The sequence below is a fragment of the Vanessa atalanta genome, chromosome 8 (genome assembly GCF_905147765.1).
Source record: "Vanessa atalanta chromosome 8, ilVanAtal1.2, whole genome shotgun sequence".
Classification (NCBI taxonomy): domain Eukaryota; kingdom Metazoa; phylum Arthropoda; class Insecta; order Lepidoptera; family Nymphalidae; genus Vanessa; species Vanessa atalanta.
The window spans coordinates 5,254,478-5,281,875 of NC_061878.1; the positions used below are offsets into that span (position 1 = coordinate 5,254,478).

Here is a 27,398-nt window from a genome sequence, read left to right on the forward strand (position 1 = left end):
TGCTTTTACAATGTGTCTAAGCTAAATTAATCAGTTTAAAGCTAAAACTTAAGTTTATTTCTTAAATAATTATTATGATCTGAGAATAAATTAGATTATTATTAATTTTATAGTCTTAATATGTATATAAAAAATGCATAAAATGAACAGTTATATTAAAGGAGGACTTAATAAGATAAAGTACATTTCTTATTATTTTTTAAAGGAAATTAATAACTAAATTAACTACTCGACGCCAGATGGCGCTGTCATATTTATCTAAAAGTGTTACGATCATCTCGATTGTTTCGAATTTTTCCTAGCATTAGCCTCCTTTTTCTTTTCATCTTCACTTGACGACGAAGAAGGTTCCTCGGCACCGTTGAAGAAATCATGTGGGTACTTGGGGACGCTGGGCTTGTTAGTGAGACTCGCTCGTCGAATAGCATCGACCACTAACCTATCGGCTATGTTTGTAAGAGGTGATGCTATTTTACCGTACAACATACCTGGCAATGGTGACTCATTCATATACCCTGAAAATATGGAATGATTAATATTTAAGTGAATAATTGTCCATTTCAAAAAGTAATTATTATTACAAGATATCATTAATGGACCATTAAGGATGTCTCATTTAAAGCTATCAAGAAAAATGACTCAATCAATATTTTCAATAAAGGTTAAGTGAGTAACTTTAAAATATATTTGGAACAAATTAACGTAATTTTTCAACATAACAATACGCCTTGATAAGTTATTTGAAAATCAACACGTTTCTCTATTTTATTTTAATATTTTAAAGGTAATTTCATACGTTACCACTATTGTGTTTGTTTCAACGATCAACTGAATAGGAATGTTTAAATATGTCAATGACAATACAAAGGAGAAACTACTTGAAGAGAATGGTCTATTATTGTTCTGATCATTTAAAGATAGGATATATTGATATTGAATAAATTGATAATTCTGATTAGATACTCGAGCAATCCTGATCACTTAAGTAAGCTTCAGAGACACTTGTGCGATCTAGCGATACTATCGGAAAAGATTTTCAAATTCCTCTGTCGCGTAGGTGTCCTCGATTTTTAAGCATCATATCTTTGTATTCATATTCAATTATAAGCAACTGTCTTACAGACGAACTCATTATCCGAACAGTAACACGATTTCTTCCTGGTCATTCATTATCTTATATATAACAACAACAATAATAATTACGTTTTTAGTACATTGTAATTGTGATTGGACTTTATTATTTTTAAAGTAACTCAAAAACTTTTCATTGGCACTGGCATTGAAATTGGCATTGATTTGGAAGCCTTTAAATAAAAAGTCATATAATTGTACCAAGGCAGAAAAAAAAAAAAATTAAATAATTTGTTCCAATTAAAGTCATTCATTAATTATAAAGCAGGTATTAGGGGGTGATTAATAAACCAACGCTTTGTCTTTTTCGATTTTGACAATGAAGGATTACAAAAATAATAGTCTTTCAATGTTTAGACCGCTAAACAACATCTATAAGTAAGGCCGTATGTTACCATTTATTTAAAAGACACATTTAAAAACAAGCATTAAATGCAAGATATTTCCAATCACCAGTTACCAGAGTCATATTTAGCACCGACAAGGATCCAAGGACATCACACAAGAAGCAAACGAAGCAACATAGTACTTACATTACAATGAAACTTGATATTATTGAAATATAATATTATTATGTACAGTACATAACGGACAAGCATCCGTGAACCATTGGATATTGTAACATGTATTGAACTTCATTTATTTATTTCATTATCTATTACATATGTACATACATGTTTTTAATTCAAGCAGCAACGTTAGATTATTATTCACAAAAAATTCTTTGCAACAGAGTTAATTTTAATATTTGGATTTTTTTTAAGTTCTTCGATAAATTAAAATAACCTATTCTAGTGTGTTGTGATAAAAAAATTTTTTTTTTTTTTTGGAAGGAATTAGAAAAAAATCCCTCTTATTTGGGTTTCGGACACTATTTTTTTTAAATATTTTGTTCGTTAATTTTCTAGTTACAGCCGCATATTTAAGGAAATTCTTAATCTGTCTGTTGTTATTAATTTATTAAATTTAAAATTTGGTAGAGTTGTAAAAATAAAAATAAAACTTCTATCTGTAAGTCTTGTTAGACCTTTAGCGCACCTTGGGAGAGGCCTATATCCATCAGTGGATAACGATTGGTTAAAGATAAAAAGATAAAAATATGTTACTCATTCAAAAACGATATTATATAGTTTTTCACCCTTACTTATTTCACATTGGCGTTAAATTTAAAAGCAATACTTCGATCAAAGCAATCGACTCTTTTACAAAGGTACTTAAATTACTGTAAAATAGTTTTTTTTATTTTATTTTTTCCCTTTATTTATTATTTGCTCCTTGAATCTTTATAAAATAAATCTAATACGTATGTAGTCAGTTTGTGTTTTGTTTTTGATGTTAACTTAATTTTGAAATATAATTATTTGTTTAAGCAAATGATTTCGATGTTTGTTTTATTTGACTGTTATTTTGTTTAGATTTTTTAATGCTCTACACCCTGTTGTGTGTCAAGACGGCTTAAAAGGTATTATAAATTAAACACGAATCAACGTCACAATATAAATTATTCATTAAATATTTACATCGAACATGATCACACAATTGCGATGCTATCTTATGTATATGACACATATCGTAACAACAAAAGATAAAAGAAGAAAAGTTAGTAACGTATTTTGTGTCATTTTTAATATAAGTATTAATAAATAACTTTATATGTTAAACTAAACAACGAATCTGACAAACTCATGCAACCAGGACATATTACCATAGAGTTATGAAGAAGTTGACTATTACTAATTTTAATTTTTTCAGGAAGTTACTTTAATTATTATTTATAAAAACGACTACGAGAAAATGTATCCCTTCTTCGTGTATGTAGCGCAAGCTTTATTTATTTGAAAAAAGTTCTATTATTGCACTGGTAAACTGTTATATAAGACGAATAAAGTTGTCATTTCAATTTCACGACTCGATTGAATTGTTGACACAAAATACATTGCTGTCTCTTATTTTTTAATAAATATCAAACAATCATCAAATCAAATATATTTCAATACTGGGATATCTTTCGTATTAATTTATTTGTAAAATATATAAATTACAAGTTGTATATCTATAATATTTAAATAGAACTTACTGCTAAATATTCTTTATTTAATAAATTTTAAACTTCTTATAAAATAAAAATAAATTTATTTATAAAAATATAATGGAATGTATATGAATAAAAACGAACAGTACGTTCGCACAACCTCATAGGAAGACAAAAGCATTACTTAAATGATAATTTCATTTCTTTGTACGAAATTCATTATGAGATATAGTGTACAATTGAAAGTGACTAGTGAAATAATAAATATATATTAGCCATTATTCTTTAAGACTAGTTTAAATGTATGCAAATAAATGTCACTTTAGTCGTATACTTTAAAAAAAATTAAAGCATATGGCTAGAGATTCAAAAAACATGTTCTATGTATATATTATGATATCAATATTATTTATATTATTTGTTTATATATTTAAAGCGTAACGGTGTAATCTCCATTTTTCTGTTCGGCTTTCGGTGTTGGATTCTCAGCGGCGGGTGTAGTGGTGCGTTGAGGGCGTTCCGGTAACTTCAGAACCACTTGTTCCGTACTCTCTGTAGCACATCACAAACATATAACCAAAGAGAAAGATTTAAATATAAGGAGTAAAATCTTATAAATCTGCACTAGTGAATAATTATTTGGACAATTAAGAAAATCTTGAAGACATTTGTTTTCTGAAAATAATTTAATTTCCGAAGCCTCATGTTTTTTTTTATTTTATTTGGTAAAAAAACATGATATTTTAATGATATGTATTATATATAAGTATACTATAAATTGAGTGAGTATACTATAGAAAAAATACACTTTAAATAAGTGTATAACCTATAACAAAAAATTAAATATATTGCAAATATTCCAAACCCATTTCTAATCTCGTAGAATTTATACCTATATATAATGAAAAAAAATCTTGGTGCGTCAGTCATGTGAAAACTATTAAACGTATCGGTATGGTTATAAGCTATAAGCAATTGACGCGGAATCATCTCAAGGTGGTTATAGGCTATTCATTTTTTTAATTCTGTTAATTCTTCCCTCTTTTTTTAGATATTAAATACATATATTAACATATTATTGCCCAGCGAAGCGGGCCTTTATGAAATAGTTAATTAGATCTACGAAAAAAGGTTCACATGTCCGATATTTTGTTTTTAAATGAGGATAAATGTATAGAGCTGTCTTATACAAATAATTTTATGTACAATGAAACACATCCTCATATATGTGTGATGTACTGAGCTTAAGAGAATTGCATATATTTAATTAATTGTATAAATCTTATCATGATATGAATATTGACAGAGACAAGACATTTCATATTAACAAATAAACGATTATTGTGATACAAAATGTACATTTACAGATATATTTATACATATTTTAATTATAATTGTGCCATATTCCATAAAACTATGTTATAATAATAATTAGTTTTAGAAGGTAAACTTCTTTGGTGCGAACATAAAGTTTGAAAAATTGAAGTAATTTGGCGCAAATTTTATGTGTAGCGTCTCTTGCACAAAGAGGTTTTACTTCTGATCAGTGTACTGAATTACAGGTGCTTTTATTTTCGTTAGTATAACAATACATGCAATTTGACTAAAAAATAAAAATAATATATTGTTAGGGTAGAATACTTTATGATATATTTTTATAACAAATTATTATTTATTAAAAATTATCCTTTTTTATATTATTATAAATTATCCTTTTTTAATAAATAATGGATAGGATAATGGTTGAGAAAATTCAAGATTTGACTCAAAAATATAAGTGCAATTAAATAAAATCTAATATTCTCAAAGAGAGAGGATGTGTTAGCCCAGCAGTGGGTCATTTACAGGCTTATTATAGTGAAATAATGTGGGATTACATTGTGACGTTACCCAGGAGAAAGACAAGGTTAATTAGTCCGAGAAGATACTTATTTAACAATTCATTCCGGCGTGCAGATTTACGTCAAATACACGTATATAACAATGTACCTATTGTATGTGTGATGAGCTGAACTTATCATACTTATTATGTTTATATGTAAACTTATAACCAGTTTAAAAAGTCGATTAGTAAATAATACAGAGTCGTAAATTCAATCGTCCGCCAAGCAATTTGAATAAACGTTTAAGCAATTGTTTGTAGTCCATAAAAAGAATAATGGACCAAATCGACCATTCACACTATCAATCGTTAAAATGTTAGCGAAATATTATTTGCATCCGGTTTGAAAAAGGGGGAGTGCTGAATTTGGCAAAACGGGACATCCTGTTAAAATTTGATGTCTTGGGAAGAAATTAATTTAAGGGTACTTACATACTCTCAGTAATTTGTGAAGACGACGTTTTTATATTTTTTAAGAAAATATTACATAACTTTTTTAAGCTATGTGAAAATACACATTTTAATAAAACAATTATTCTCGGTAGAATTCCGCACCGGTGGTAGCTTTGCTTAGTATCGTTAAGTGACGATTCAAAAGTGCTTGTAAAAGCCTACTTGAATAAACTATATTTTGTTTTTGATTTTTTTGATTAATTATATTATCGTTGACATGACGTCTTTTCCATTCTTATTATTTTATATTTTTACTTATAAAATGTGTCAAATAATAACGACTGTAGGACCAATAAGGGTTTTTTGGAAAATATTGAATCTAACTACTAATACATATTATGTAGCTTGTAACATAATGACAAAACTTTATACAATTTTATTTATTTTATTTTATAATGCCACTCGTTTTATTTGTAAATATAAACACTTATCATTACTACCCCAAAATAAAAATAACTTTTTTATATCGACTTCAAAATAGAAAATTTCAGAATTTGGAAAATGTTCATTTTTAAAAGAATTTTCGAGAGTTTTTTGTAAATAAATGTATTATTAAAATTAAAATTTGATATTTGTTTGTGTTTTCGTTCATAACATTGTCTCTAACTAATATAAAATACTAGCTGAACCTGCTTTCGGAGTTTCATAAAATCCTATCTTAGCGGATGTCTACATCCTATAGGAAACATACCTGACAAATTTCAAGTTTGAAGGTGCTATAGTTTCTGAAATTTCTTGATTATCAATGAGTGGTATTTGCTTTTATGTATATAGATTTTTTCGTTAATATGCCTGTTTTATACATTTCGTATATTTTATTTTATTACATCGTAATTCTTATAAAAGGTCTTTGTAAAACGATCGAGACAGATCGCGTGAATATACTGACAAGCTGCCCTGCCCACGAACACTGCAAAGTGCTCGAAACGTCGGGATGTTAAAATAAAATAATTAATATACGCGATTAAATCCGTTAAAAACTAGTTTTATTTCAATGTGTAATAATCGCGAAAATCTAAGACAACACTAAATAATAACGCTCTATTTCAGCTAATATCCTATGTTTGTTCTGCCTCCTCAGAAACTCTGATTCAGAGAAAATAACTACAAAACTTATTTAAACTACCCAGACGCTTATGTCATTTGTCATATAAAGTCAAGCTAAAATATCATTTCTATGAAATTAGTGTTTTGTTACAATCTATAATGTATTTGCGATGTGGCTATTGAGTGTTATTTACAACATAAATAAATACAATAATAAAAAATATCTTCGTGTAAATAATGTATAATAGTGATAAATCTTTTTAATCGTGAATGTTTGCGCGCAAACTGGGTTAAAATGCATATTAATGTTTGCACTCTTGCACTGTTCCGCAATCAATTCTTAGGTAATAAATAAGTTATTATTTAAAGTAACAACAAAGATAGTTCGTTTGTTGACCTTAGATAAATTGTGTCTTAGATAATTCTAACAGCTCGTCGCGGAAATGCTAATTTATGATAGTATATATATATATAGAATAGAATATTGTAATTTGTAACGATGAAATTCAAACTAATTTAGGGACGCTACATAGCTCACGTCAACCTGTCACACAAAATCAAGATAAGCCTTTCAATGTTAAGATAAGCTGACATAAAAAGCAAGCATCGTCGTGATTAAAGATCAAATTTTCACAAATAATCAAGCACCGCTAGCTCCATGCACCAAATATTAACAGACACTTACCAATAGATCTACGGTCAGCTTGGTTCCCATAAAACTCATCCAGCTCTTTAGCAGAACAAAGAGGAGTGTCGACTTGCGTCGTTTCTTCGAATTTGGAATAGTCTACCTCGTATCCCTGGCGCTCGCGGTTGTATGTCACTAATGGTACAAATCTGTGTCCCCACATTAATTCACTTGTTGTATAACTGGAGCGTGCTTGAGTCGTTTGTCCAGTCGACTCTATTGTTCCTTCCAAAATAACTACTATTTCGAACTTCTCTTGGAGAATGTCTGCTGCTGAGACACCATAGAATGGACTATCAGCATTTATTCGATGGACCATTGTAATAGGCCAGATAAAGAAAAGATTACTATCACATCCATCCGCATGTAACTCTAATTCAGTTTGGTAATGCGATAAAAGCTCTCCTTCCTTAGTTGTTCTGGATCGAATTAATTGAGCTCTAACGCTGGCTCCTATAATATGAGATTTCCTCAAGTCACCGACTCTAAACATTAGGCACAGTTCTCCGTCTCTCTGACAGATCACTGCGTATTTTGAGAACAGCAGTGTCTGAGTTCTATGCTTCGGTCTCGTCATCTTAGCGAACACAATACCCACCATGAAAGCCTGAATCATTACACCCACTATACTCTGTAAGCACATAATAAATATTGCTTCTGGGCATTCTTCTGTTGTTGTACGCGCACCGTACCCAATAGTATGTTGAGTTTCAATACTAAATAAGAAACATGAGGTAAAGTCAAAAATGTTAAACACACACGGCTTCCAATTTGTGCTTTCTTGCATCGGCGGTAAGTGGTCTGGCTCAAGATCACCATGTGTGAATGCAATCAACCACCAGATAAGGGCAAATCCTAACCAGGATAAAATGAAGGAAAGTGTAAACACAAGTAGAGTCCATCGCCACTGGGCGTCCACAAGTGTTGTGAACATATCCTGAAGGAACCGTAAGCGCCGTTGTGAGATCCGTGACTTGAGAATATTACATTCGCCATTTTTGAGAATGGCCCGTCTTCTTGTTCTTCTAGAAGCACCGTGCCTATGTGATCGGCTTCTGTAAACAAATACACAACTATTTATTACACCGTTCCAACTCAATAATTCTTAACGTATTATGTAGATGATTTACACTAAGTGTGAATGCGTAGATCACGCTCGTATAGTCGCTACGATGCTACGACCTTCGTCAATGCTAATATTCATAATGTGCAATATTTAAACATAAAATATTTATCATATGTTATAGAAAATTCCGCATCCACAAAATACACATAAACGTTATAATTTTGAACAAACGAAAAGCAACAGTACGGGGTATTAGCGGTCGGAGACGGCACAGGTTGGAGCGCATCGACGAACCTCTTGCTGACTGTGGGATAATACACTCCAGGGGAGAGATTGCCGTTTCCTGGGACCGTCTTGATTTTGAGCCAATCATCGGGCAGCAGGTGGGCCTCCTCGCGGCTGGCAGGTGACTCTGGGTCGGCGTGCATGGTGTCGTGCGCACTGCTCACTCGCAGCCGATCGTCTGCGCCATCATCCCCCGGAGCTCTCGTGCCTCCTGAAGCATCGCACGCGATAATGTCGCGATCACGACTGCCTCTATCGTGCTCGAAGCGACGCGTTAAACGCTTTATAATTGTAACGTGAAATTCTATATCAAAAATTATCAGTATACGTCGGAAAACAAAATATTGTTAGTACCTACTTTGATGTTCATGCGCGTACAGGCTGTTCTCGAAATAGAACAAACAGAGGAAGAACTTTGTAATGTTCTAAGAAAAATACATAATAATCAATTAATTTAATAATATATTATATACGCAAATGTTTGAAGTTTTGAAAATTATTATACCAATAATAACTATAATTCAAAAGTAACACATTTTGATTACTCATAATTGAATAAAATATAAATATTTTTTAATCCATAAATTATAATATGCTTATCTGCTTTTATGATACTTAAAAAATACTATTAGTTATTTTATTCGGAAGGAAATGCTATTTATTGCGTTTTAAAATATTATATTTTAGAAAACTCATACATCAACCTGTGTATCCTAACTTACCTCCCCGAGCATACGTTTTATTACTGGTTTGACACTGTAAATTTGTACGTTAATGCGCATCGTTAAAGAACTAATTTGTACCTCTCGAACTATTACGAAGGTTATTTTAAATTTTCATTCTGTTTATATTCGTCATAAACTCTTATTTACTCACGAGTTACGATTTCGCGATTAAAACTCAAAGGATAAGCGGATGAAACGAACGAAACTAATATCAAGCATTTATGTAACGTTTTTATTACTTGAATGATCTTTTGTTTTTTTACTTGATTTAAGATTACATGTTATTTAAACATGTAATTATTTTATACAGTTGTTAAGTTGATTATTATTACTTTATTCATTAATTGAAAACATTCGAGTACATTTACACAGTATATGTATTTAAAATAACAAAACTAATAAATAATTCTTCTAGAATATAATAGAATATATAAAATCTTAAACAATTTTCACAGTGAATTTAATAAAACTGCCTGACCAGTTTTTCCTGAGGAAAGAGATAGTCTATTTGACGATTAAATGCTTATAATTTAATGATATTTTATTTCGTCTTAATTATATTATACTTTAGCATTTATAATAAAGTCATATTTTTTATTATTCTGTGTACAATACATATGTAACGGTTCATTATGAATTCAATGGTCTGACTCCAAATAACTAAGTCAGAATAAATGTTTGGTCTTTATTAAAGTTTAGTTTGTATTTGTTATTATTTTTTTATAGTGGCCCAAGTAATTATGCTACTTTTATTTGTTTTTAGTTTCATTATGATTTCATAAATGCGTTCATTATTTATTCTGAAAATAATAATTTACAGAGAACTTAATTGAATATAAAGATTAAATAAGGTAATGTTGGCAAGAAATTTAACTACCCCGTTAATTATCCAATATTATATATTAACCCTGTTGATTTTCTATTTTTATTCTATGTACGAAATATGAACCTCCTGTGACCAATGAAGCCTATAAATATTCTATTTGTATTTAAGATTATTTTTTACACTTTTACACCAATGTCCGAGTGTATTAACTTAACACTATTTAAGTAGTGAAATCATTTAAAAACGTGACATTTATTGTTGTACAATATAAAGAGGTACAATATATATCACGATAAGAATACGAGTGGTCATGCCACCTTAAGTGGAATAGTATCTTTGTATCTTTCCAGTGTACTATAACAAGTGCGACCCTACTACGACTGAACAAAATGAAGAGATTCCAACGATGATATAATTAAATAATGATTTATTATTTAATAATGATATATAAATATGATAAACCGAGATTGTCAAGTTGTAGATTTTGTGAAACCCGGGCAGGTGCCCTGAATTTTCATGTGCGGTTATAATTCAACTTGTGTTCAGCGATGAAGGAAGGCATTGTGAGGAAACGTGTATGTGTCAGATGAAATTCTTCCACATTTGTATCCACTAACCCAACTACGAGGATTTAAAATCACGTATTTTTTATCGAAATGTGTGCAGTCGTTTCTAAGTAATGCAGCATATATTAACGATCTTATTAACTTACGTTTACTTACTGACGTTTGAACACTTCCCGATAAGTTTAGTTTAAATTATTCATTACTACTACATAAATACTTATCAAAATTAATAACATATTATTTCTAAACGTTTAACGCCGAAGCGACCCGTGGATTTAACCCAGGGTCTCGATAATCTATCCTAAGAGTTTCAGTTAATTAATATATTAGTTGCTGTTTTTAGTGTTATTACAAGATATTTTAATACACATATCATAAATAGCACGTAGCACATTCAGTGAGATATAGTATCTCACAACACGCTATTCACAGTGAGTTGGGACATACAGATCATAATTATTGCTGTCCTTAGAAAAGTTACAACCAATTTTACATAAATTAATTATAATTTATTTCGTTTGGACAAGTTTTTAGAACACTTAGTCTTTTAATAAATAAATCTATCCAGCTATTTTTATCTGTTAATTCTGAAGTCATTATTTGCCCTATTAAAAATCCAATGCCCACGTTATTAAAAAGCACTGTCATTACATGTACTAATTCCTTAATTATATTTTAAAAATGCTTTAATTGTAATTACACAATTACGCGAAGAGATTTAGTTGTAATTATCAAGTTTCAAATTCGTCATTCGAAATCATTTTATTCTCTCTTGTTTCTCATACCCTGAGAGTTATTCTTGATACATTTCCGATATATTCCAAAATTAACAACTTCTGTAAGGTAAGGTATTTTTGTATGACTACGTAGAAAACATAATAGTTCACAAGTTTGTACGCAAAGTGCAATCTCTCAGCATTCTCTCTGGGAAATTCGACTCGACTGGAAAGCGTATAAGCACAGAAAGATTTTATATATTTTCCGAGAAAAATGTAATAATATCGGGTCAATACCCGACTCTTAAACCAAACACCTTGGAATGTGCAGCCTTAAAAGTAAGCCACTAGACCAAAGAGGCAGTCAAAGATTTATTTATATATTAGACAATTAAATATCAAAATTTTATCAACCCTCGTCCAACCCTTTGGGCGTGATTGAGTAACAGCATCGATTCAAAATCAAAGCTTTCACACGTTCATTGATTGATATTAACAAAATACACAAGTTAGTAAAGTGTTTAATCTTAATTGTACACTTCTGTTAATGTTTATTAGGAAATAAAATAAAATTTTATTAGACTTTTAATTTGATTATTTATTTGCTATATATAACAAAAGTAAGATTAGTAGAGAGATAATTTAAAGCGATGATATATTTAAAAAATAAATATACTAACTTATTCGCATCTTCCATTTTTTCATTAGGTTTGATATTAATAATAGGTATTATAAACATATGCATCAAAACATAATTTATTTATTTTTTATTGCACTACAACTAACAAAACTACTATATTATATGCACGTGACGTACATACGTCAAATATGTGATATTAAAAATAATTAATTATAAAGCCAATTATATGTGACTTGTAAAATCAAAAAATCAAAATACTCTTTATTTTGCACCAATAAACACATACATAAGTCACATTCAAGAAAGTTGTATAAGCCTTATCGCTAAAAGAGCTATCTCTTCCAGGCATACTAGAGCTGCTTAAAAATATATTTTAATAATTTTACAATGTGTATACATTACTATATCAGTATATAATTGTATGCTATACAAGTGATATAAGACTTATAATGATTGGTTTAGAAACGTTTGTCTTGCTTTGGCTGCTTGATATTAGACGTTGCAAAAAGTAATTGCTAGCTGTATACAAAACAAACATAATAGAAAAATCTATGAATTTCCCGAAATAATAAGACGTAAATCGTCGTTCATTAGTAAATAGACACGGAATTACGTAAGTAACTATTTTGAACGTATTTGTTAGTTTAAACTAATTTGTTAATTTGCACCACACCTCCGAGTAAACGCGTCGATACACGATCTTGCAATTGTTACTAATATAAAGAAGTAAACACTTTGCATGATTTCGTGATACAATAATTTGATCTTCATTATATATTCAATAATCATGAAAAATATTCCAAACATATTAGTGTACGTCATATTTACAAATTTATTCAATATTCTAAGAAGTGGGTGTGTAAAGTACGTACATACGTATAACAAATCGGAAAACGTATTGACTCTATATTGAACCTGTCCTGACTTCACACGGATAAAACAGAAATTTTATCCCGTTCTATTTTTAAACAATGAGATAAAAAAGAATTTGCCAGCCGATACCAGTATTTTTATACGGTTATTTGTTATCTATAATAATTTCTAAAACTATTCGTTCGGAATAAAGAGTTCGAATGGCATTTATTACGTATCCAAAATGTTTAAAATGAATACGATAAGTGGTCATATTGCATATTGATAAGAAATATTAACCATTTCTTATATGTGCGCCGGCAACCTTTGGAATTAAGACTTGTACAAGTAGTTACACTGGCTTACCGGTCAAACTAACAAGTAAACGTATAAGTTTACCAAGAATAAAATATAAAAATTATCTATTGTTTTGTAATCCAAACAATGCACGCAGTCGTTTTTGGCACAAAATAGAGGTCTAAAAATAGTTTCGTAATCAGATCCACATCCCGATCAAAGTGATATAAATCAAAATGAATTCAGACGCGACACCCTGCAAATTGGCCCCGCTGCCTGTAATCATGCACTTATCTGAAGCGCGTGTCGAGTGCAATACGAGAGATTGTCATGTATATATTCGTATTATACCGAATAATAGTATTTATTTGAAAACAAAATAATTTGTATATATTACTTCATAATACTAAATAAAAACATTATATATTAAATCATGACTAAGTAAAATTATGGTAAAAACGCCGGCTACATTTCCACATTGAATCGAAAAGCTAATTTTCCCGGCGAAAAATTAACCAGCGCGCTGTGAATAGTCATAAGTCGAAGAATTAAATACAGTGAACTGCAAAGGGTACTAAAATGTAGCTTTGAATTTATACGCCGCTTGTTCGTCCTACCTTTTTCCGTAGCAGATTCAGATTTAGATTAAGAAAAGTATTAGATGATTAAGAACCAATTTCCCTAACTCAATGAGATTGAAGACAATATTATTAAGTATACAATTAATTATATTATTATATTTGACCCTAAAAGCCACCATTATAATAAATTTGCTTTTTTATCGTTTAGCATTTTAGTTTTAACATTTTACTTACAAATTTAAAATCTATATTTTTAAAGCACGGCCTAGTAGCATAGAAGTCATAAAAAAACGTTAATAGTTTAGTAGATAAAACTATATGATAGGCAATCTAAAATACTGTAAAAAAAATAAATAATTTAATAAAGTTTCTATTTACACAGATATAGAGGTAAAGTTTATCTTATTGTAAAATCTGACAGTCTTTAAATACATTATATTATTTACTTTTTATCTGAAAGAATGGCTTGAAAAGGGAATTAAAACATTAATACAATTACATATATAAATTAAAAATTATGTAGATCTTATAAAGACTACAAGTTTGTCAGACTAGTTACTTGTGACTTGCCAGTGCAGCTGATCATAAGCTGTCATTAATTTAATTTTATTTACCAGTGCCTGCCAGCACATTTGAAATGTTAATGTGGAATAAACGGTTACTCTTTTTTTCATTTTGCATCTTTAATTTTACTATTTCATTCGAATTCGAATTCGACAAATGAAATATTCAGAGAACCGATCCAAAAATTTATTTAACATTGGAATTCGGTGTCGTAATAAATATTAGAGAACGAATTTTCCTCAGAGTGAATGTGAATAAAAAACGTACAATCGCTGGTGTAGTAAGAACTACTTATTTTAAGAATTAGAAAAAATAAACTGGATGTTTTATAATATTATTATATCTTGGGACTAAATTTGTTATTATTTATCTTGTGTATCTGGGTATTCTTCGTTGAGAGTGGCCGCAATAGCAATCGATCTTAAGATATTATCATATTTTCTAAGATCACGGTAATAGTAAGATATAATTAATTATTAAAGTCGTAGTTTCGATATCGATCGTCATAATCGATTCTACGGGCAAGCACTATTAACTTTTAAACCACATATACCTATGTTTATAATACTAAACATTGTATCAGTGACGAGATGTCCCAAGATTAAACCATCTTAACCGATGGTTGCGAGTCCAGACCATGGAAAGCACTATTGAATTTACATGTGCATAAATAGTATTTATTCATCTCCTGATCGTTAATAATGGAAAATATCGAAAAATAACCTACATATTTCGGATGAAGTAATGTATATACATATATAACCACTAATTCGCATAAAACCTTCTTTTCAAAACGGGAGGAGACCTGAGTTCAGCAATAGCTTTACAGGTTTTTACCTTTTATTTCATTTAGGGCGATTTCTTGTTAATTAGATAAGTTTGCTTTACTGTTCTATTCTTTAATTATAATTATATCATCATTCGATAGAATGGCAATCCGAGAGGACGGGAGAGAGATCAGATGCACTATTGATTTTACACGTTTTGCGAGTTACGTCTAACTTCCCAAGCCTGGTTTATTACTGAGCATATCTTGATAGAGAAACCCAACCAAACATCAACGCTTAAGCATTCTTCTTTGTTACGAAGTGGGACACTTGCAGTCTCGACTCGACTTTTAACAATAAAAAGTGATAAAAGTAAGTATTAGATTCCCTTCGAATTTACATTTAATATGGAAAAGATTTTGTATTTGTATATTTTGAAGAAGGAATTGTAATAAATTTTGGTAAAGTCTTGTAATATTGGACAAATTGATGCATATATTTTTTTGTTTTTGTCTGGTAACAGCTACTTGTACATGAAAGTACCGAATGTTACTTCGATGGAAAGATCTGAAGACATGATTAATCACCATTATCTCGAACCGTATCTGTGTTTACCGATTTTCAGGGATTTGGCAGATTAAGTGCTTATCCTACAGTTTGAGCCGATCTCGAAGTATATATGAGCACCTTGAGACATGACGCGTTAAACGTGAAATTAAGGTGAGAGATATTAAATCGACTAGGATTATGTTCGTATAGTCGTTGTATGATTAAGATACGTAAGACATACGTATGATTGAATAAACAAGACTGATCGTTACGGAGGGATTTCAATGAATAGGACAATATTACGTCACTGTACTTTTCATAATCCTAAATACCAATTATTTAGGATTTAAAAATAAAAAAAAAATTAAGACTAATTTAAAAAAAATATCTGCAATGGCTGCCAGTTTTGAAAATTAGTATGATTTATTGATTAGTAAAGAATGAAAAAAAAAAATAATAAGATTATGTATCTTTCCTTTAAAACTGATAAACTTAAGTACTATTAGGCCAAGGTCATTTTATAAATATCTATAATTTATTTATACTGAAAAATATTTCATCATCATTTATTATAAAAGGTTTGTAACCGATTACAAAAAAAGGAGGTTCGATTTTTTTTATGTTTGTTGCCTCAGAACTGCGTCGTCTACGCGCCGATTTTACGAAAGTGTATAATTCCAGATAAGTCCCATTTTTATTAAAATCCAATTCTGATAATAGGATACGCTTAACGAATCGAGGCAATTACTATTATTAAATTTATATTCTATTTGCGGACTTATTATAATGAATATCAAAATAAACGAGTTAGTACAAAATAGTATAAATAAAAAAAATACATGTATAAACTAACTTTGCTGTATTAAATTACCCATCAAGCCAGGTGTATGTTGTCAGTCCAATACTATTAAACGTAAGTGGAACAAACTCTGTAAACAATGATAATGTCTTCTTATCACAATACTATTTACGTCGACGTCGCATCTCCAAACACTTCACCTGAATTCTAATTTCATTTTTAAAAAACACCACGTTTTTTTTTCAATATCACCGAAATATAATTTTTTTAAACACAAAGGCACAACACCGACGCACATGTGCCCGCTTATGCGATTTTTTTTAAAAACTATTTTGATAAGTAACATATTTATCTTCACTCCGATTAGATATCAAGTCGTCAAGGATTTCGATTCACCTTATACTTTTGCTAGGTGTACCGATAAGATGCAATTAATGACAACATAAATCATTATACATCAGTGAAAGTCTTATGATAAACAATGTAACAAACATATGCGCCTTTTGTCTTAATTATGAAGAAGTAGTTAATGACAGATTAAACATATCGCCAACGTGGTTAAGATACTCGTCATTTTTACTACTAATTTCACAGCCTATTTGCCTATCAGATAACGTTGGAAGAAATGAAGATTCTTGATCTAAAGTAAGTTATTATTTAAGGTCGATCGTCTGGTATTAATTATAATTATATTCAATAATAATAGTTAGTATTATTACTTAATAAGCTCGATAGTTTAATTGGTGGTAGGTCTTTGTGCAAGCTCGTGATTACCACTCACTCATCAAATATTCTACCGCCAAGCAGCAATGTTTATTGTTGTGTTCCGGTTTGAATGGTGAGTGCATATTAATGCACAAGGGACGTAACGTCTTAGTTTCCAAGAATGGAGGCACATTGGTTATGTAAGGTTAAAATTTCATACGGCTCTGTCTATGGGCAGTGGTGCCCACTTACCAGCAAGTAGCCCATTTGCCAGTCCGCCTTCCGATGCCATACAAGAATAGATAATCAAATTATTTAATTATCATTACATATTTATTAACTTACTATTTGTACTCTTAAAACTCGCTTGAACCGAAGATTTGTGTACTAGAGACATTTTAAGCTTTAGTAATCAAAACTAGCTTAAATATTTATTCTCGTATTAATTATAATTTATTGTACATAAAAATAACTCGGAGTCATCTTTATTTTTATGGTTCCGTAGCCTAAGATTGGAATCTTATCAATAAACTCATCTATGTGACACATTGGTATACATAATTATAATCATCTTCATCAAAACATAAACATTATGGTTAAAAGTCTAAATCCAGATGTGTTAAAAGTTATACGGAACCCCTAATGAGTGACTCCGAGTTTCACTTAGTAGGATTTTACTTTCCCATTATTTTCGCAATAAACATAATATAAAAACTTCTATAAAATAAAATAAAACGTTGGGTTTTGCTATCGTGCATTTACAATAAGAAAATAAACGTTACCCTTTATTATCTTAGTAAGATAAAAAAAATAGCAATTCTACATTTACAGGTACACAATTGAAATTAATTATTTGCAGAAGTAAATCCAGTTGTTAGTTACTATAATGTTTTATATTGCGATATAATGTTGACAGTAAAAATTCAATAACTTTTTCTCAGCCCGACTTTGACAAACCCAGGACATCGGGATAGATAGCTAAAGTTTTATCTAGCCACTACACCACCGAGGCAGTTGTTCTTTTTACTTATGACGTAATCCGCAAATCCTTTAACGATATGCTATATGTTACACCTTAAACGCTTATCTGGTGTTTAACGTTAAATATTAAAAAGTACGTTCTGTTTCGACGAATTCAGAAAAAAATTCTAAAATAAAGTATTTGTAATATTATGTCAACTTCTTGACATAATATTACAAATACTTTACGCAACAGAAACAACACTATACGTTTATAACATATGTTTATACATCTCAACAACAACATATATATTGTTTATTAAAACACTTCTGAAACAACAACATAATCACGCAAGGTGCATACACGTGCTCATATAACTAAGACAGCGATCTCTTCCAGGCAACCTTTCGACATAAACGACATATTAACGACGATTTGGAAATGTACGTAGTATTTAATATTCTTATTGCAAACGTATATACATAAGTATATACGTTTGCAATAAGTACAATAAGTACACGTATAAAAGTATATAGATGATAAAAAGTGTTGAGTTTCGTTTTCGTTTTTTAATGCGGAATAAGTCATAATAAAATGATTGAATTTAACAATCTATGTAAAAGATTGACGAAAAATAATAACTACTTAGTCTATTGTCGGTTTATTCTCAGCAGAATATACATTGTATTCTGGTGATAGCTTTAAATTTAATTATGTCAAATTTCGCTTCTAATGTGCTCGCAAGAGCCTACTTAAAATGAGTATGCTTTGTTTTATTTTAATTTGAAATAACTTTTTTTCGCTGAATATGTATTCCTGCGAAGTTTTGAGAGCCACTTGAGATATTGCGAAATATCTTCATCTCATAAGCTTAAAAATTCTAACGAAATTATAAAGTATGTTCTTGAAAAATGTAACCTAAATAATATTACAACAATAACATATCTGTTAAACAAACATGATTTAACAGAATTGTAAACATATTGTGTATCTATTATATCTACTATTTTATTTGTTCACTTAATATTAAATCGGCACACAAACTTTACAATATTTAAAGCTCAGTCTTAATGATTGATGAGTCTTGGTACTGGCTCAGGTGTGCTAGCAAAAAATAAAAGCATAGATTTTTTCTTACCTACACGTGTCGTGGCGATAAATAGTGCTATGGCCAATAGAACTACTGTAAGTCGGAACCCTATGTAGACTACTCGATTGATGTAGCGTCGGCCTCAAAAATCCACTGTCTCCATATCCAACACCAAGCATCGGAGACTCGACCACTGAACTATCTAAGATACTTGTATCATCCGTTTCTTCTTCGATGAGGCCAGGCTTATAAAAAATCTTTCCAGAAGAAAGAGTCGGCTTCGTTTTAATTTCCTTCTGGCCTTCATCTTTCCTCACTTGCATCTCGATGGACGTTTCTGTACTCATATTTATTGTTATTTCTATTACTGTCACGATACTGTCGAGTTCCCCAAAATTATATTTATTTCTCTTAAATTATTTATATAGTAGTCGGAGGACATTTTTGACGTCCCGTCTCTTATGTTTCCGTTAAACATTTGTAAAGAGTACCTGAAAAAAATATATATTTAGTAGTTTTAATTTATTTTCCATAAAACATACAAAAAAAAACGTTTTTTTTTATACAGATATATTATAGTTCTTAATTCTCGTGGACTTTTTTGATTTCTTTCTTATTCTTTCTCTTTCTTTCTTGATATAAGTATTTACAGTGGTTTTTATTTTCATTAATAATATATATTCAAAATGCAAATCTCTTATCAATAACTGTCTGAATGCGATCGTTTCAATCACAAGGCATGCTATCACCTATAAAGTATTTACTAAGCTTGAAAAAGCAAAAATTTCAAAAATATTATTCTTATTCCCAAAATACATTACAATACGAAACATACATTACAATATACTTATAGTATACTAGAAGCATAAATTATAGAAAAGTGACATCTATTATCGAGTGGCATAAGCTTTAAGTAGCTGTATATTTTTAATAAGAAAATGAAATTAATTTTTATTACGGGAATTAATAAAAAATGAATTAATTTATTACTATATAATTTAGATGAAACTTAAAAAAATAATAATTAGAATAATTTAACTGTTATTCAGAACACAAAATGAATAGTTCATTCAGCGCTGCCATCTATGTAATTATGATCTAACTAAATTTTTCACATAGAAAACGATTGATATTTATCTAATTATAGAGATATTTTTTTGCAATATAATTATGTCATATGAGTGTTTTTACTAAATATTCAATGAAAAAATATATAATTGTTTCTCTCAAACAACAAACGAAACAATCATTTGAAAACCTAATAAAAGTTTATAAGTTGTAGGGTTTTCTGCACCCTTGTTTGAATGTACGTACTAACAGTTTTTCTCCCGGATGTTTTATACTTTATACTTGTGTTTCGGTTTTATTTACTTAGTCTTATTACAAGCACAAAGGACATCATAATTCGTATGGTAAACAATACAATGCTGTTGTAATATTTAGTTAATATTCCGTCAAATTTATTGGCGCCACTTTTCTTCGGGTGACCCATTTCCTCGTTTGTCAATGTTAGGTTTTTTGTATGTAATGAATTTAATATATTCAACTGAAAGACTAAAGATACAGATACTCATTTTACGATGCCGGCATGATAGATAAATGTAGAGCTAAAAATATATAAAAACTCAAAGTTTCAATAGTTGTTTTAATAAAATGGTTTATAATTATAAAGTCGTTGTCTTGAAATGTAACAACTATTCATCGAGGATCTTGCATGAAACTTTGTGAAATACATATGTATATGTTCTAGACTTCGTTGAAATTTTTACAGGTGATTTTTCCTAGAGAATAGTAATCATACTGCGGTTCGTTCCGTCGTTTTGACACGACACGTCCTTGCACTCATTAGGATGTGCTCGATCTCCATGACAACTGACGGATGCTTTTATTTCCTCCCACTAAGATTGTTCAGTTATATTGCGGAAAACCTCGTAAAACCCATTACTTTATTCCCTATTATTTATAACAAGATTCCGCACAATAGAGCGCCTCGTTCCGTCTTTATGTTGAATACATATTTCCACAGGTATATCGAATTATGATTCATTTAATAACAAAAAAATATAAATTGTTTTATATAAACTACTTTTATTTTTTAATTTATTACAATATCAATTACCTACTTATTATTTTAAGTATTCAACGGTTTTTTTTAAAAAAAAAACTATAAAAAAATAAACTTTTTATTTATCGTATAAGTATATAATTAGGTATATACCGTAGGCACTAAGAGTGCAATTAATCGAAAATCCGAACATTAACTGTGAGATACACATCCAGTTTTTTTATAATTTTGTCACATATGCGAAAGAAACAAAGTGCATCTATCAACAATATGTATAATAAAACCAATAGTATACGAGTATCAAGTCATTAATTCCGCGGTATATGCGACTGTGACGTATGCATGTGTGTCATAGATCATAAACTTACGTCTGTCAAACGTATACCTGGACCGGTTACGAAGGCCAATCTAAATTGCCGTGTCTGAACAGTAATTAGTAACAACTTGAGTTCTGTCTTATATTTCCAATACATGAGAAAAATGAACATTTCAAAAAAATAAATAGGTTTATTATAGGTACAATAAAAACAGTCAAGATAGTGGTTTTGAATAATTTTCTTTTATCGAATAAAATCAATATATATAAATATAAGTAATAATAAGTAAATATTAATAATCAGTCCTCTAAAGAATCAGACAATTACTAGTACCTATACGCATTTACAAATGGAATAAACGTAAATCTAGGTATAGGTACTTCATAAAATATACCGCCATTCAGCAGAACTCAGTATTGTTGTGTTCCGGTTCGAAGGGTGAGTGAGCCAGTATTATTACTGGTACTGGCACAATGGGCAGATCATCTTAGTTCCTTAGGTTGGTGGTGACGGACGTATTGACGATGTAAGGAATGGTCAATATTTCTTAGAGCGCCATTGTCTATGGGTGGCGGTGACCACCTACCATCAGGTTGCCCATTTGCTCGTCAGCCTACTTTATGTATTATATAACAAAAAAATCCACCAAAAAGAATCAGTATAAAGCTCACACATTGCGGCGTTTAAGAGGTAGAATGATAATTCACTTCCTACTAAATTACCTACAATTGTTTCAAAATTTAGGAATCATCGTAGGAAATGACTCCTTGAATTTCAGAAATCTCAATCTAACTAGTCACCAGTGAAACTATATGCATAGTCGTTTCTGTATTCGTCGTGTGCGTTTAGTGTATACAGATAAAGAAATTTTTTACATACTTTTGCAAATAACAAATATTCGCAAGTATGTCTTTACATCCCATAAAATTTATTTATGCTTAATCATATAAAAAATAATATTCTTTTAACGACTATAACGACACGAATCTTTAAGTAAAGCTCATATTATTTTTAATTCGCTTTTTATTTTAAATTCGAGCGTTAACACATATCATTATTTGAGTTCCAACTGGAATGATAAAAAGTCGCCGCCTCAAGTTTTCTAAAGTACTACATTTTTTTTTTATTTCATTAACTACATTTAAAAAAAAAACTTCGTCAAAAAGGTTATCTTATCTCTATTAAATATTTATCTTAGAATGAGTATGAGAATGTAATTATATTGATGTAGATACCATTTCTTTAAAAAATAATAAAAGGTTAAAGGTACTTACTACTAGTAAGCTTAATAAAATATATTATAATACTGAACCACATCAATTAATTAGAACAAAAGATTGATTCACGTTTTGATGAACACGATAATAATATCATAGAACAATTTTCATATTTATAACAGGAAATTATGACACGTGTAATAAAGCGAACATATTTGTATTGTTATTTTAAGTTAAATTTTTATTAAACGGGGGAATTTTTGCTTAGTACTCTTATCACCCGTCCACGCGGACATGATTTACACAATAATAGTTTCGAAATTTTAAATTTCGAACATATATTTCATTTGTAAACAATTTTTTTTTTAAATTTGAAATCTTTTTTCTTTGTAAGATTATGGCATGTTTAGATCTTTAATATTAAGAAGACACTAGAAGGGCCGGGCTTCATACTATACCTTTAAGGACCGCAGCAGTCAATTTGACGGTACTAGAGATTCAGTCAGAATACTTCTGAAATTATTGCGAAAATACTATTAAGCAGATGAATAATTATATTCTGCTAATTAAACCTCTTTTTTAGATAACTCTCTCGTTTCTACAAAATATAAATGGGAAATGTTATAGATATACTAATCCTAAACAAATAGCATTTGTTATTTGCATTAGTAATCAAGTGCATTAATTATCGAAGAAATAAACATATAAATATTATTGTTATCGTATTGAACCAGTTTAATTTAATATCGACTAACAATTTTGTATCTTATTGGTATATTTATATTTTAGTTAATAATGGCTACTACGGTATAATATTTCGTTTGTTTTATTACCAGTGGCGTAGCTATCGTAGGGCCAAGTGGTGCAGTGCACCAGGGCCCCTGAGCTCTGGGAGCCCTCTAACCTAAGCTATGATAAGAGTTTTGAATAGAGATGAAGTATGGATTTAACTAACTAATTATATGTTCAATTCACTGTATCTTGAATCCTAATCTTATTCCTATCTATAATTTTGAAGGCCAATATACGTTGAAGAGGGGGCAAGGGCACGATTCTTTTTCTATGCACCGGGGCCCTTACCCACCTAGCTACGCCACTGTTTATTACAATATCAAGTTTTTCCTTAAAGTACATAATATATACCTATGTCAGTAGTAATAATGTATTGTGTTGTATGTAAATAAACTTTATTTGTTCAAGACGATATATTGTTTTATGAGTATATCTACATTTTACTTTAAGGTTTTACGCTATAGTATCTAGTTCGTTTTATTAAAAATACAATTTTTTCTTTAAATATTAATGTATAATTATGTCGGTATGAAGTAACATCTCTATAGTGAGTCTTGCATTTTTCAAAGGATGATTAATCGTTCGGAACAATTTAAGGCGCTTCTTCGATTGATACACGAGCAATCTGCATTCATTCAATTACTGTTCCAACAAATCATACGAATTCGTTAAACGACAAATAATGCATTAGTAAAGAAACATTCAAGCATCTATAAGTTATATTTGATTTCTTAAAGCGAAACAAAATGTATGATCAATTTAAACGATGACAAAGGAAGCGGGAAGTCTCTATTTTGGGAGTCAATTGATTGCAAGCATAGATTGCGCACTACAGGGCTACTACCGGGTACTCCACATTCTAGCTCTGATTTAGTTAACCCTAATCGCCGGATCGTACGACTCTGATCTCGTCATTTTATTAGATATAGCTTAGTTAGTTAATACATGTTACATTATTTTTATATTTTATTATACAATATTTTTTTATATATATATGGATTTCGACATTCAGGTTATGAGTAGCTTATCTTTTATACATATCTGTACTAATATTATAAATGCCAACGTTACACTGTATATCTGTCTGTCTGTTACACTTTCAAGGTTAAACCACTGAATCAATTTTCTAGGCAATTGGGGTAATGTCGGTGGTAACGGGTTTTGCAAGTTTTAACATGTTCGTCATATACTGAATACCAAACTATAACAATTTTTTTATATACTTATTTTATTATTACGATAATATGAAAATAGTACCTATTTTCATTTACATAGTCTTTTTTGGAGTTTTGGACGTTTTAACCCCTCAATTTACCTTTGAAATAGTATAGTACAGGTACATACAAATACATCGCTTATAGTAATCAGTAAATCTTTAAATAAACTATATTAAAAAATGCAAATATTCAATAGTATTGCACTATACGAAAATCTCTGAGATATGTTTTATAATATTTGTATGTCTTTGACCTTTGTCTATGTTTTAGAACAGTACATATTTTAAGAGTGGTCAAATCAAACCTATGACGACTGATTCGAACTTATCCGAATTTGTATAAAAAAATGCAGATGTTCTCAATGAATTTTTTTCATAGCACTATTTCTTATTAAAATAATTTGATTTCATTATCGTAATGAGTATTTATTCCTCAATAGTGTACAGTTCTTACTATTAATATTTAGTGTTTTAAATGTAAGTTTTGAAATTTTTTCTGTTTTCAGTAAGAAGAAGTTCTTCATTTGTTATTGAATATGAACATTTCTTTGTTTTTAGTAAATTATAAATCCGATCACGTTGAATATTCCGTAAGCTTATATTACATACAAATTGTGAAGCTACACATTGACGGTAGAATTTGAATATTATTGACACCAAAAGTCATTGCCAAATTCTTTAGCATATAAAGTACGAGAGAGAGTTATTTTAAATTGACCTGCGTATAAATGTATAATCGACTATGTCGATATAATATTAATTTCTTTAAATGCCGTTACTGATTCAATATGGAATATTATATTCAACACAAAATATGAATAAGAATATATGGGCTATATCTGGGTTACATTTAGCTTCCTAATTTAAATTACAAACAGTACGTAAACCAGAAGGAAACTAGAATTTCCGACACCTATTATTAATTTAAGGGTTTGCTGAACATCAACATTACATACTTACGATGTATGTGACTCAACGCGAAATTACATGTCAACAAGAAGATGACTGACACTAGATACATAATACACTCACGCTAAATTCAATTAAGGAAGCGTATTTTAAACTTTGCATTGTGTACAAGTTTCATGTTACATTGGACCTTAAAATAAAATGGAATGCATTTCATGTTGCTGGACTTCTTTGTTTTGATCTTAACATTTTGAATAAAATTGTAATTTGTACAAATTCAATATTAATATAAAAAGAACATTTATATGTAACTGATATTACAAAGATGCATCAATATATTAAGAAATAGAAATATCTCAACAATGAATAACTATAGATACTTAAAAAAAACGTAATATTCAATAATATTTATTCAGTTTTAAGTTTTATTCAATACTAAGTTACTACGTGTAAAGACGTAATTTGGCCATTAAAAACCGAGACACAAGTTTTGTATTTGATCAGAAAAATAAATAAAACTCAAAGGTCACAGCAGCAGATAGAACAAAATATTATGCACGAACAGGAAATTATTCGCAATATGTAAAATCAACTTCAGAACGTGACTGTAACATAAAAAGTATTTACATCATAAATGTAATAAAACTGCTTTAGGATAATAATATTTGCATTCAAATGAAGAGGTGTTAAGAATAAGTTTAGTTCGAATAACAGCTCTTGTCTACTTTTCATTAATTTACTTGTCATTCTTGCTCGAAGATGATCTAATTTACACAGAAAGCACCCACGTGATCGTGTGTACACAGCTGATTATAAGAAATGTCAACTACTCTACAATTTTATCCTTAATATTAAATCCATTAAAGGCCACATTTATATACTTACCATGTCTTATTTCCTTATAAACCATAGAGCATATAAAATATAGTCAATCACATTCAAAATAAACAATCATCACTGCCGTTGTATGAAAACATTTTTGTCTATGATCAGTAGTCGTTCAGATCATATATTACTGGCTGGATGTACGCAAACTGAAGTCTTTAAAGAGTTCTTTAACTGTTCACTTAACGTGTAGAAAGGTCTTTTTCTAATCCAGGATTTCATAAACCCTCTGCGTGCGGTCAGAGAGCCAGGATAGCGATGACTGGCAAGCGTGCAGACAACTCTTGCCTCGTGGTACCTACGCCAATTGTGAATCGACTTTATTTGTTAACTAGCCACGCGCTCGGAAACAATTGACGGTGTTTCACTGTTAGCCTCCGCAGATAAGATTTAAATGTCCGTTTTAGGTACACATTTTTACAATAACTATATAAAGTACGATGTATTTTGCGAATGTTAGAATCAAGTTTTGTCAAAATTTCTAATTTGAAAGTACATTTTCAATATACCTAACATAGAAAATAATTAATAATTGAACTAATATTACAAAAGAAGCGATTTTTTAAAATCATTTTTTTCTTACTTCTTATATTGGTTCTTACTTTAAATAATAATACATCCTAGTTATATACACCCCAAAAACTATTGAAATAAATTGGCATAGCTTGACAAATAGGTGCTCATATTTAAGTGTCAGATAATAATTAACATAACAAAGTAACTATGCGAGTAATTTACTTCAAAGGAATGGCTCATTATTTTTTGATATATCGTT

General features: G+C 29.8%; 1 protein-coding gene across 6 annotated transcripts; it reads right to left on the minus strand.

Annotated features, from left to right (window-relative positions):
• LOC125065650 (G protein-activated inward rectifier potassium channel 3-like) lies at positions 1-26,879 on the minus strand. 6 transcript variants are annotated; one of them, XM_047673393.1, is made up of 4 exons: positions 26,624-26,879; positions 19,271-19,713; positions 7,231-8,288; positions 1-515 (listed from the first exon to the last, which is right to left on the minus strand). In XM_047673393.1, exons 2-4 carry the CDS (start codon positions 19,567-19,569, stop codon positions 274-276), a joined length of 1,599 nt encoding a protein of 532 aa, XP_047529349.1. In that variant the 5' UTR covers positions 19,570-19,713; positions 26,624-26,879; the 3' UTR covers positions 1-273. The 6 variants fall into 6 exon arrangements, with proteins under 6 accessions (XP_047529349.1, XP_047529351.1, XP_047529355.1 ...); XM_047673394.1 differs by lacking the exon at positions 1-515 and adding an exon at positions 2,615-3,715 and having other exon boundaries at positions 26,624-26,873; XM_047673395.1 differs by lacking the exons at positions 19,271-19,713; positions 26,624-26,879 and adding an exon at positions 8,594-8,851 and having other exon boundaries at positions 13-515.
• Between the last annotated feature and the right edge of the window lie 519 nt (positions 26,880-27,398).

What these genes read in the sequence shown, in the direction of transcription:
- LOC125065650 (XM_047673393.1), bottom strand. Translation starts at nt 19,569, where the DNA reads ATGAGTACAGAAACGTCCATCGAGATGCAAGTGAGGAAAGATGAAGGC. An exon ending in TATCGCCACGACACGTGTAG is followed by an intron (nt 8,289 to 19,270) that starts GTAAGAAAAAAT and finishes ATTTGTTTACAG; the next exon opens with AAGCCGATCACATAGGCACG. An exon ending in AGCTGACCGTAGATCTATTG is followed by an intron (nt 516 to 7,230) that starts GTAAGTGTCTGT and finishes CCATATTTTCAG; the next exon opens with GGTATATGAATGAGTCACCA.